At 41.0% G+C, this 13,604-nt stretch overlaps 1 protein-coding gene across 2 annotated transcripts; it reads right to left on the reverse strand.

Moving 5' to 3' along the window:
- Positions 1-2,480: 2,480 nt before the first annotated feature.
- Positions 2,481-11,800, reverse strand: LOC124144406 (potassium voltage-gated channel subfamily C member 4-like). 2 transcript variants are annotated; one of them, XR_007223058.1, is made up of 3 exons: positions 11,061-11,800; positions 6,939-9,059; positions 2,481-6,880 (listed from the first exon to the last, which is right to left on the reverse strand). XR_007223058.1 is itself a non-coding variant. In XM_046513773.2 (2 exons), the coding sequence occupies exons 1-2, from the start codon at positions 11,505-11,507 to the stop codon at positions 7,959-7,961; spliced, it is 1,548 nt and encodes a 515-aa protein (XP_046369729.2). In that variant the 5' UTR covers positions 11,508-11,800; the 3' UTR covers positions 2,481-7,958. The 2 variants fall into 2 exon arrangements, 1 of the variants encoding a protein (XP_046369729.2); XM_046513773.2 differs by having other exon boundaries at positions 2,481-9,059.
- Between the last annotated feature and the right edge of the window lie 1,804 nt (positions 11,801-13,604).

Genomic DNA, 13,604 nt, shown 5'->3' on the forward strand with positions numbered 1-13,604 from the left:
ATGAATAGATTACTTTGATATTTTTGTTTGGTTATAAGTATTATCAAATCATACATTTATCCGCATGAACTTCATTATTTAGACCAGCCACACTCACTGGTACATTTGAAAACCTGTTTCAATAACTCTTATCCTGCAGGTTGCCAAATTTATTTTTATATTCCACAACACTTATGTAATTGTGTTCAGTAGATTTGGAGTATGAATAGTTTGGTAGCCAGTGGTTTCATGATCAGTGTCAAAGAAAGAGTATATGTACAAAAGTTTTAAAGAAGACAAGTTAAATTTATTCTTGTCACTCTGAACTGAAGTGTAACCAAATCTATCTACAGACCGAGATTGCAACCTTAATTCTTTAATTAATCTACTGACTTGGTTTCTATTGTCATTCGGAAATCAAACAAATAATTAATCATTGTCATGCTATGACTAAAAAGGAACAGCAAACTTATATTTGGCTTTTAATTTGATGTTATAAATGACACATCACATATTTTAACCTCTTTACAGTGATTGATATATGCTGATTAGTTTATTTTTGTTATTTTGTCTCATTCCATCTACATAATTTATACCGGAACATTTATTTTATCTTGGTTTGATTACCAATTAAAGTTGATTCCTTTTCATCTTTTGTTATTTTATCTGTACCCATATCTGATCAAGTCATGTTCATACTATTCAGGACAATTGTATCAGTAACCTCCTCTTGGTATACAACTCCCTATCATCATATAGGATTAGGTCAGGGTGTTCAAGAAGTTGATTTTTGGTTCAATTCTTCTATTACATGCAATATTTATATTTATTAATTTATTTATTAAGTTTCATTTCAATTTATTTTAAAGATTTCCCACATTATTACTTTTGTCGTACATGGTGCAATCCTAATCGTCTATAATCGGTTAAATCAGTGATGTTTGAAGGAAAATTAAAGTACCCATGTGCCGACGAGGTTATGATAAAACAATCTATTTCGGAAATACGTATCTCGAATTGCACCTTTCGATTCACAGCAAAATGCGAATTCCAGTGTATTACATGCATATTTTAGTTGGACATCAGGATTAAATGTGAAATATCTTCTGTATTAGATACACTGTCCATCAGTGAAATGCACAACATGCACTCTGTTCCCTATCAGCTGATGCGACTCACACTGGATGGAGCTATGCTCTCCAAGCCTCGTTTTCGATCCAAGATGGCGAAAGTGTGAAATGGTTGTTCGATGGAGATGTATTGGATACGGGGAGCACAGTTGCGATTTGTACCTTAAGTATGCAGTGTTTCGGCGACTGTTTCAGCCTAATAACGTTTCAAAAACGTTTGTAATTTTTTTTGTCAAATCCAATTTTCAAGTGTATGCTTCCTTTTACCCGGCATTTCATAATGCATATTCAAGAAGCGCAGTGGTTCTGACTCTGCTTTACTGACATATTTGTTTTGATATTTGATATAAACATAATAAAAAATCGTGATGTATATATATGATGTATATGTTATTTCACCAAGGGGAAGGAAACTGAGGCCACGCGCATTGTGTACTTGAGTCATTGGGGGAAGATTAATACACACTTCATTCACATACAACGACGTCATTCGATCTCAGAAGACTTAACTGGATGTTGGAACCATGAAACAAACCTATGCATAAATCCCAACACAAATGGGAATTATTCAGGTATGGATCCACTGCCGGTATCTAATATGAATTTAATAAATAATTTAAACAATTCCGAGATACACCTTTCCTCGCCCTTGGTGTGTTACGAATGTAAGAAAACCTCTCGAAACAAACGAATTTATTTTCTTATTTTCTTGAAGCAATGTCACAGATATATTTTGATGTTGCATTTTGCTGCCTAGCCTGTTTGAATTAATTTGAGACCTTATTTAAATGTTATTACAATGAAAGGACTGCATCAGTCTACGTAGTCTTTCGAAATGGATTCTGAGAACACTATACCCTATACCCGGAGACGCTGAGCGTGCCTCCGTCATTGAGCTGACCTCAATAATGTTGTGAAAATGGGATGTAAACCTATCTCACTCACTCACTCACTCTTTTGTACGTGAGCTAACACAGATAATATCAGATCGATAGATCGATAGATCGGCAACACAGCTCCTTTGTAGGACTAAACCGACGGCAGTTACAGGCAATTCATTCGGAGATGTGGCTCGTGCTTTGTTTATTGTCGTTCGAAACTTTGTTCTTTAACAAAGCACTCAGCAATATTCCAGCTATATTTCGGCGATCTGTAAATAATCGAGTCGGGACCATACAATCCAGTGACTGACATCATGAACATCGACCTACGCAATAGGATACGATGACATACACCAACAGCGAGTCAGCGAGTCAGCGAGTCAGCGAGTCAGCGAGTCTGACCACCCGATTCGCCTCTCAAGACAAGCATGTGATGCTGAAGACCTATTCTAAACCGGATCTTCGCGGATCTTATAAACAAGACAACACGTAGGGGAGGCCACATTTTATTTAAACATAGAGAACATGTTACAAAAATAAATTCCGCGCGTCATTGAATAAAGCAGTGCACAATAAATATGTTCCTTCCTTAAAACTGTTGACTATGAAACTTTGTATCAACCTAACACAACCTTGTGCATTTCACTCATTAATTATTATAAAATAATATCCCTTAAAAATCCTGTCCTGTACCTGATCCTACAAAACACATGGTGCATTACATTAATTTTCTTGAGTTTTCGGGTAAAATTGACCTGACCAGAGAGATTCTCCTGGTTATAAACTGTGGTAACCCTTCAAATGAACTGGAACGATGGGGTAGCCCCGTGGTTAAAGTGTTCGCCCGTCACACTGAAAGCCCGGGTTTGATTCTCCACATGGGTAGAATGTGTGAAGACGATTTCTTGTGTTCTCCGCGGTGCTGGGAATATTACTCAGAGCGGTGTAAAACAAAATTCACACTCACTCTCACTCTTAGAAATGAGAAATATACAACTGAAGCAACTGTTCATAATTTCAGTCATTAACTTGATGAATGCACAGTAGCTCTAGCCAAAATACCAGCTGATAAAGACAACATACCAGCTCATAAAGCCAACATACTAGCTGTTAAAGCCAACATGACACACACCAGCTGATAAAAACAACATACCAGCTGTTAAAGACAACATACCAGCTGATAAACACAACATACCAGTTGATAATGATAACATGAAGACAACATACCAGCTGTTAAAGCCAACATACCAGCTGATAAAAAACAAAACACCAGCTGTTAAAGCCAACATACCAGCTGATAAAAAACAACACGCCAGCTGTTAAAGCCAACATACCAGCTGATAAAGCCAACATACCAGCTGATAAAGACAACATACCAGCTGATACTGATAACATAAATACAACATACCAGCTGTTATAGCTAGCATACCAGCTGTTAAAGCCAACATACCAGCTGTTAAAGCCAGCAGACCAGCTGATAAAAACAACATGAAGACAACACACCAGCTGATAAAGCCATCATACCAGCTGTTAAAGACACCATACCAGCTGATAAAGACAACATACCAGCTTTTAAACACAAAATACCAGCTGTTAAAGCAATCATACCAGCTGATAAAAACAACATGAAGACAACACACGAGCTGATAAAGCCATCATACCAGCTGTTAAAGACACCATACCAGCTGATAAAGACAACATACCAGCTTTTAAACACAAAATACCAGCTGTTAAAGCAATCATACCAGCTGATAAAAACAACATGAAGACAACACACCAGCTGATAAAGCCATCATACCAGCTGTTAAAGACACCATACCAGCTGATAAAGACAACATACCAGCTTTTAAAGACAACATACCAGCTGATAAAGACAACATACCAGCTGATAAAGACAAAATACCAGCTGTTAAAGACAACATACCAGCTGATAAACACAACATACCAGCTGATAAAGACAAAATACCAGCTGTTAAAGACAACATACCAGCTGATAAACACAACATACCAGCTTATAAAGACAACATACCAGATGATATTTCAATTTATCAAGTTTTACTGTACACAAAACAATCCCTAAACTATACAACAATGGCTTTAATTTCAGCAACTTAGTTGCATAAACAAAAACAAAACTAATCTCAATGCCGAACACGACTTACGCATCTTATTTAGACGCATCTGTAAAGAGACTGATGAGGTTCAGTTTAATCCCGGTGTATACAATACTGTCACTGTATATCACTGTCGGTTAGATGCCAAAAACAATGTAGTGCCTGTGGTAGCAGCATCGACAAATCAAGGGTCATAATCGGACATACTTTGAGACTCGAACCCACAATTCTGTATATTACGTTGTTGAGTCTTTGCCACGTGGCCACCCGATCCCCCACATAAGTGAACTGAACTTTATTACGCCCAGGCCAAAAACAGTGGTATAAAAGGTACATGAATACATATTTAGACACATTCGTAAATTTACAGAAAAGGGCACATATACAATTAAAAAAATAAACAAACATGATATGCTGATAAAGTTATAAATAGCGATTGAAACTTATCGAATATAATGGAATAGGGAATGCAATGTGTACCAATTTGGATTTCGATAATTGATTCGAGGTGAAACTTGTTTATTAGACTCCGAAAAAAAAGGTCAGATAAACTTCATCATCATCTTCATCTCCATCTTTGATGTTACCGTTTTATTTGTAAATAACAAATAATGACATTTTTACTGAAATGGTTGCCATTTTTTTTCAATTTTAAGTTACTGTAATGAGATCGGGTTTTTCCCACTGTGGGACCTGGCTACATGTCTATCCTCATCATGCCCTGAAGGCGAGAATCATCGCCCAGCTATCAACCACTGGGTGTCTCGCACTTTGAAATGGAAATACGGTGGAACCCTGTTAATACGGAGCGTGATATTGGCGTTCCAAAGCGTCCTGATTAACACGTGTCCGGATAAACGGGGTTTCACTGTCTGGGCTAGAGTCAGAACCTGCATGGACAGTGGTCGTTTCAATCCTCCGCCACGACATGAACAAGCGTTAAGGCAAAATATGCAATAACAGAAACGTAATTGCTAATTACAGAACCCTCAGGGGATTGCTACATACATGCATTAAGTTCTGTTTCGTATCAAGATAACCCAGTGCGTGTCAATACCAGGCGTCTCCGATGTGTCAACAGAAAACAGTAAAGTTAGTTCAGCAGCATAGGTGAAGGCCTGATATATCGATTATGTAACTATTATCTATACTTTCAGCATGTGCGCGCTTAATTACATGCCTGTTGTATTAAAATAATCATGTGGTGAAAGTGGGATGTCAATATGCAAATAAATGTTCCTTAACACATTTGACGCTAACAGACATCTTTACCAAATTCGACGTCAACAGACCTCTTTACAAAATTCGACGTCCACATACCTCTTTACAAAATTCGACGTCAACATACCTCTTTACCAAATTCGACGTCAGCATACCGCTTCACAAAATTCGACGTCAACATACATCTTTACCAAATTCGACGTCAGCATACCTCTTCACAAAATCCGACGTCAACATACATCTTCACAAAATTCGACGTCAGCATACCTCTCTACCAAATTTGACGTCAACATACCGCTTTACCAATTTCTACTTCAACATACCTCTTTACAAAATTCGACGTCAGCATACCTCTTTACAAAATTCGACGTCTGCATACCTCTTTACCAAGTTTGACGTCAACATACCTCTTTACATAATTCGACGTCAACATACATCTTCACAAAATTCGACGTCAGCATGACTCTTTACAAAATTCGACGTCAGCATACCTCTTCACAAAATCCGACGTCAACATACATCTTTACCAAATTCGACGTCAACATACATCTTCACCAAATTCGACGTCAGCATACCTCTCTACCAAATTTGACGTCAACATACCGCTTTACCAAATTCTACTTCAACATACCTCTTTACCAAATTCGACGTCAGCATACCTCTTTACAAAATTCGACGTCAGCATACCTCTTTACCAAGTTCGACGTCAACATACCTCTTTACATAATTCGACGTCAACATACCTCTTTACCTAAGTCGACGTCAACATACCTCTTCACAAAATTCGACGTCAACATACCTCTTTACAAAATTCGACGTCAACATACCTCTTTACCAAATTCGACGTCAGCATACCGCTTCACAAAATTCGACGTCAACATACATCTTTACCAAATTCGACGTCAGCATACCTCTTCACAAAATCCGACGTCAACATACATCTTCACAAAAGTCGACGTCAGCATACCTCTCTACCAAATTTGACGTCAACATACCGCTTTACCAATTTCTACTTCAACATACCTCTTTACAAAATTCGACGTCAGCATACCTCTTTACAAAATTCGACGTCTGCATACCTCTTTACCAAGTTTGACGTCAACATACCTCTTTACATAATTCGACGTCAACATACATCTTCACAAAATTCGACGTCAGCATGACTCTTTACAAAATTCGACGTCAGCATACCTCTTCACAAAATCCGACGTCAACATACATCTTTACCAAATTCGACGTCAACATACATCTTCACCAAATTCGACGTCAGCATACCTCTCTACCAAATTTGACGTCAACATACCGCTTTACCAAATTCTACTTCAACATACCTCTTTACCAAATTCGACGTCAGCATACCTCTTTACAAAATTCGACGTCAGCATACCTCTTTACCAAGTTCGACGTCAACATACCTCTTTACATAATTCGACGTCAACATACCTCTTTACCTAATTCGACGTCAACATACCTCTTCACAAAATTCGACGTCAACATACCTCTTTACCAAATTCGACGTCAGCATACCTCTTTACCAAATTCGACGTCAACAGACCTCTTTACATAATATTCGACGTCGGCAAACCTCTTTACCAAGTTCGACGTCAACATACCTCTTTACAAAATTCGACAACAAACAGTTTTATTTGTTAAGACCGTGTCGGTGTTATTCAGCAAACGATCGACAAATTAATGTTCGAATTGGTCTCAGATTGTACCGGAAATTATTTTCATTTTGACCAAAAACATAATTTAGAAAAGAAAAATATCAATAGAATAAAATAAAACACAAATATTTTTGCCTAAATTTGTAGAAAGATAACTGTTTACTGGAAGTATATGGGCTTGGGTAGGAACCACGTGTCAGACGTGATGCTGACTATGTATTAAAGCTTCAAATGTGACTGGATCCAAAACAACTTACAGTAAACTACGGTTATAACGAACACGCATATAACAAACTGACGGATATAACGAACTTACTTTTTTGGTCCCGACTGTTTGCTGTAGTTATGCTGTATATATGCTTATAACGAACTACGGTTATAACGAACTAATATTAGTAGTCCCTTTGAGTTCGCTATAACCGTAGTTTACTGAACTTGAGCCATTTAGGTTATTGCAATTTAGTTATAACATGTAAATACGCATGTACCCACGTCTATCTCAATAATAAAATAACAATAACAAAATCTGATTTGAAACCGATACCGTACATTCGACCCTCGACAACTTGCTCGTTTTACTGGGGTGAGTGTGTGAGTGTGGACGGTTAAACGCAGGAAAACGGTATTTCAGTTAGATCACAGCGTATCAGCTTCATGCGGGAAGAACCCAAATCGAACCAACGATCACACGTGCAGTTTGCTGGCACACCCAAGGGACGCAACTCTGCATAGCAAACAGTGGCGCAGTGGTTGATTGGGCTTGTGTCAGCTGTCATTCACCACCTCCCTAGTTCACGTATCGTTAATTTGACGTCTTACATTCGTCGAATACATGTCGATTTAACATTTACGATTTTCGCCGGAACAAAAAAATACTAATGACTGCAGGTTCATATTCACCATTTTACCTCGAAGCTGCACTTAAATCCGCTTTAACTTCGAGTTAAACGTGTTGCAGCTATCAGATCAAAACTTTACATCATCCAGGATAATCGTTTCTTGAGGTTTCACTGTATTAACTCCCTTTTTCGCTTCCGCCATGCGTGTCTTAAACTGGACGCCATCTTGTCTAGTTATGCGTCCCCATGCCTCGTCAACAGACTCACTGCCTTCTTGCTCACCGCCCTCAATCTCCTCGATCGCCTTTGAATACGTATAAAATAGTAGGAAGTTGCTCACAAAGATTGGCACCGTGACGGCGATTAGAATCACCCCACAGATGGCGCAAAGGCATCCGAGCAGCTTCCCCTGAAGCGAGATCGGTGACATATCTCCATACCCGACTGTTGTCATGGTAACGACCACCCACCAAGCGGCGTCAGGGATACTGCGCATGTTCTCTCTCTCCAGGAAGTACATGACGCTGGCGAAGAGGACTGTTCCGATGGAGAGGTAAAGGAGGAGAAGAAATATTTCCCGGACGCTGGAATGCAGGGAATAAACAAGAACGCGGAACCCGATCACGTCCTTAACGATTCGGAACACTCGGAAAATTCGCAGAATCTGCAGAATTTCCACGTAATCCAGAACCGAGCTCTTGTACCGCTCTTCTGGGAGGAGATTCTCAACTGTGGTCGTCGTGTACATTGCAACCAAACTTACGAGGTCCATTATGTTTAGAAAATTTCGGAAGAAGCGTAACTTGCTAGGACAGAAAATGATTCTGAATATTGCTTCCAGAGTGAAGAAGGCTATAGTTGCGTACTCCATATACGTCAAAAAGATTTGCCGCGAGTGCATTGAGGCCGTATCGATATCCAGTTCATCCTCCTTCTCTTCACCGTCTAACTTGGCAGTAGGGTCAGGAGGCGGTGTCCCCGAAACAGGAATTGGGGATGTTCTACCGCCTCCTTGAACTTGACCTGTAGCCTGACCTTGAACTTGACCTTGGACGGGTTTGGGAGGTCCATGCACAGGTAATCGATCTTTGTGTTTGTTGTAGCCATCTTTTCCAAGAACCAAAGTCCATTCATTCTCGTCAAGATCTCGTTGGAAGCAGGGGTGGGTGCTTGCTGCTAAAACGAACAGCGATATCAAGACGAACGCTGTTGAGACTCCCAGGTAAACCTTAAAAAAATATAAGGTGAGTTAATGTTTTCACCATAATAAACACCATATCACACCGACGTTAAGAAGGTTTATCTCGAGCGGCTAAATCGTGATTGATGGAAAGAGCATCTGCCTGTGATGACGTAATACAATAAGCAAGAGTGAGTGTGTGAGTGAGTTAACGCCGCTTTTAACAGTATTCCAGTTAACAGTATACGGTGTGTCAGTTTATTGTGGGAGGAAAGCCCGAAGTGATGCATGTCACAGACGTTGACCACTTCGGTGAAACCCACGAGCACGAGTATGGTGCGGACAAACCTAGGAACAGAATCGGGGCGAACCGGGATTCGAACCCACAATCATAGGTTTCTGGTGTCAACTCTGCACAGCGAATCGCGGGCGCCTTAGATGACCCCCCAAGCATTAGAAAGAAAATTAGGTTGTTCCAAATCAAATGGGAGGTCTAAAATGGCAAATACTTCCGAACACGAGTGTCATAATTGTATCAATCTAATTAAAATCAGATCTTAGTTTTCGCTACCGCTAAACAAAGATCTGAGGTCATTCCATTACGGGTCACGTCAGAACGACCTTTCGCGAATTTTGACCGACCAATGGAATGACTGACAAGAAATCGACATTAGCCAATCAGACGGCAGCGCTCTCGAGCTTTATGACTACGCTTCGAAACAAATTTTTACGTATTCTCGATTTAAAAAATTAAAACTGATAAGAAGAACACTCATGAATGGCTTATAGATGGCCTAGATTGTATGGATATAATCATAAAACCCGTAACTGTCGTTCGGAATACCCCGTGTCAAATCGTGGTTGCATGATTAGAAAACACATTCCGACTGTCACTTTCATGATCTGGTAAACGACGCTCTGATTGGTTGGATGAAAGGTCGTTCTGACGTGACCCTTAATGAGACGTCCTCAGATCTTTGTTTAGCGATAGCGAGAACAAAGATCTGATTTTAATGAGATTGTAATCGTATGAATCTAAGATTCGAACAAAGAACAAACGAGTACTTGTGAGGGGGATCTGGGCCATCCGTGACCTCAATGAAATGGACGCTTAACAGCTTGAAATCGGAACTTCGAGGTAGCGTTGTGAAAGTGAGGGAGTGTGACTAGTTTAAGTATTTCAGGAGGAAGGGCGGAAGTGATGCGTCCTGCATGTCTTAGAGGTTTACCATTGGGTTAAAACAACGAACATAAACATAATGCTGACAGGAAAAGGACAATATCAAGGCAAATCTGGTATTCGTGCCTGCAATCATAGGTTTCTGACACACCTAAGGGACGCAACTCTGCTAAAACCAATCGTAGCGCTATAACAACGGGTCCATCCGTGTACCCAAAGGGTCTCTATTCCGAAAAAGTCTTGCGATATCTACATAGGATTTTATAGCATCGCAATAAAGCACACGGTAGCTAAATCCAACACCAGAGTGAGTGAGTATGGTTTTACGCCGCTTTTAGCAATATTCAAGCAATATCACGGCGGGGGACACCAGAAATGGGCTTCACACATTGTACCCATGTCGGGAATCGAGCCTGGGTCGTCGGCGTGACGAGCGAACGCTTTAACCACTAGGCTACCCGACCGCCCCTCCAACACCAGAGAAAAATCAGTCTCGTTTATTTTCTCCATTAGGGGGAAGGGGGGGGGGGGGGGGGGGGGGGGGAGACACGGGTGGCCCAGTCGTCTAAGGCGCCGCGATTCGCTGTGCAGAGTTGCGTCCCTTCGGCACGCCAGAAACCTATGATTGTTGGTTCGAGCCCCGGTTCGCCCCGTTTATTTTTCTAGGTTTGTCAGCACCATCCCTATTCTCGTGGATTTCACCGAAGTGGTAAACGTCTGAGACCTGCATCACTTCGGGCTTTCCTCCCACATTAAGCTGAAACGCCGTGATATAACTGTAATACTGTTAAAAGCGGCGTTAACCCCAACCCACTCACTCACTTACTCTCCAATAGGCGTAACAGGCGTGGCAAAACTCATCATCTTACCTTTGCCCCGACAGACGAAGATGGGTCATCAAGCAGCGCCCACGTCCTTGCTCTACAACCTCTGCTGGATTGACCTTTCACCTTTGGTTCTTGCAGGGGTATATTTTGTTCAAATCGTTTCAGGGTTCGTTCATCGTCAAAGAAAGCCAAATACTTCCGGTAGCAGCAAGGAGCCATAAGCCTGGCGTCCACTCTCCAAAATTCCAGCTCTCGTTGAAACGTATTTGGACACACGGTGGCAGGCATGTGAAGAGTCCCGTGTTGCGCGTATTCCAAGATGGCTTCAAAACACCCAGCATTCCTCTCAAAAAAGTATTCCTTTCCTTTACTGTTTGTCACATCCGGTTCAGGGAGAGCGACATTTTTACACTCCACGAGTTTAAAAAACACTTGCTTGCTCAACTCAAACTTTGTCCCATTTAAATTGAAAATGTGACGTTTGGACATTTTGTCACCAACCCCGTTCAGGTGATGTATTCCTTGAAAACTGTGTTCTTATATAAAGATGAAAACACGACGAAAAGATGTTCCAAAAGATGTGAAAAGAGACACCTAAATTCGTGATAGCACCGCACAGTCTCAAGACTCGGCGAGACGAGATGTTAACGTGAATCAGCGAGATGGCAGCTCCACCCTATGACAAGCTCTCAGTGTGATCCTTTGCTTTTCTCAGCACTGACAACGGATACATATACACACAGACACCGCAGTGCATTAGGCTGATATTGGCTGTGTGGCGCAACGCCAAGCTGATGACTCTCATTCATTAAGTATGGCATGGCCCAGTGTGAAACACAAAAAGGTATCGATTTAGAGTTGGTATGTAAAGTACAGATCGCGGGTAGCTTCTCTGTGTGTGTGCTCTCGGGTGTGAGGCTGCCTATGGGTCCCCTTTTGGTAAGTTGTTAGTTATTAAGATGCATAATTCATTACCCTTTCAACGGAATCGCCATGGCCAATGTTGTTGTCATTGAAAGATTTGAAGTGGTTGTCCATTGTTATGTGGGACGCATTTACCGGACCCCAGGGAGGTTCTGCTTGAAAGACACGTCTGGAATCAATGTTAAATGTTTAAGTGAGTGAGTGAGTATGATTTTACGCCGCTTTTAGCAATATTCCAGCAATATCACGGCGAGGGACACCAGAAATGGGCTTCACACATTGTACCCATGTCGGGAATCGAACCCGGGTCTTCGGCGTGACGAGCGAACGCTTTAACCACCAGGCTACCCGACCGCCCCCTTTTAAAGGTTTTGAGAGATGCTACAGATGTATACAAAAAGAACTCTGAGACAACACCGATTTTTTATTTATGTGATTCGGGTTGTGAGGGGCCGATGGGTAGCGTCACAGCGTAATCTCCTCACACCGAAGGGTTGTATTCATTTTTTAGGTTGGGGGGTCAAATTGACTTGACCAGACAGAGACACTCTGGCTATCAACTATGGGGATATTTCTAATGAACTGGAATGATAGCCTTCGATGATAGTCATCGTTCGTGATGTTCCTGGATCAGCGCTAGAAATCCCTTCTCACTCTCCAGACCCGTGAAGATTCCGGGGTAGAATTGGTCTTAAGCAACCCATGCTTGCCGTAAAAGGCTAATATGCTTGTCGTAAAAGGCGACTAACGGGATCGGGTGGTCAGGCTCGCTGACTCGGTTGATGCATGTCATCGATACCAATTGCGTGGATCGATGCTCATGATATTAATCACTGGATTGTCTGGTCCAGACACGATTATTTACAGACCGCCGTCATATAGCTGTAATATTGCTGAGTGCGGCGTTAAACAACAAACCAACCAACCAACCTTCTCACTCCGATTTTGATATTTAACTCAATATCTGACGTAAACTGACGGGTAAAAGAAAGTGTGCTACCATATTTGGTGGTGGCTAAAATTGAAACAAACAGGAAACGGTTATTCAACGGTGATATATTTGATACAAGTATCATAGTTGTGTTTTGGACCTTACCTTTGTAGTGTTGTTCAAAAACACTTTCAAGTGTAAACTTTCGTTTGTCTTGCAGTTTAGTATCAGTGATTTAATTTGATTCAACCTGCTGGACCTATGAGGATCCGGGTTAGAATTGGTCTTCAGGAACCTATGATTGTCGTAAGAGGCGACTAACGGGATCGGGTGGTCAGGCTCGCTGACTTGGTTGATGCATGTCATCGTATCCCAATTGCGTGTATCAATGCTCTTGACATCAATCACTGGACTGTCTGTTCCAGACTCGATTCTTGACAGACCGCCGTCATATAACTGGAATATTGCTGAATCTTGCGTTAAACAACAAACAATCTTTCCTCTGCTGAACCCCATCCTCGATAATCCAGGGTATTGTATTGCCATTCGTCATGATAAATACCCTGGAATCATTCATCACCACAGCCTCGTCTCGGAAGTGACATCACCATCTTTCACCAACTCAGCACACGATTATTTTTAATTTCTACTTGTTAGCCATGTTTAAGTAAGAAAATAATTGACTATATGTGTAAAGTAAGTTTTTTCGGATGAGAAAACCACTACCACAT

This window comes from Haliotis rufescens, unplaced genomic scaffold (genome assembly GCF_023055435.1).
Source record: "Haliotis rufescens isolate VD_foot unplaced genomic scaffold, xgHalRufe1.0.p SCAF_29, whole genome shotgun sequence".
NCBI classification, from domain to species: Eukaryota; Metazoa; Mollusca; class Gastropoda; order Lepetellida; family Haliotidae; genus Haliotis; species Haliotis rufescens.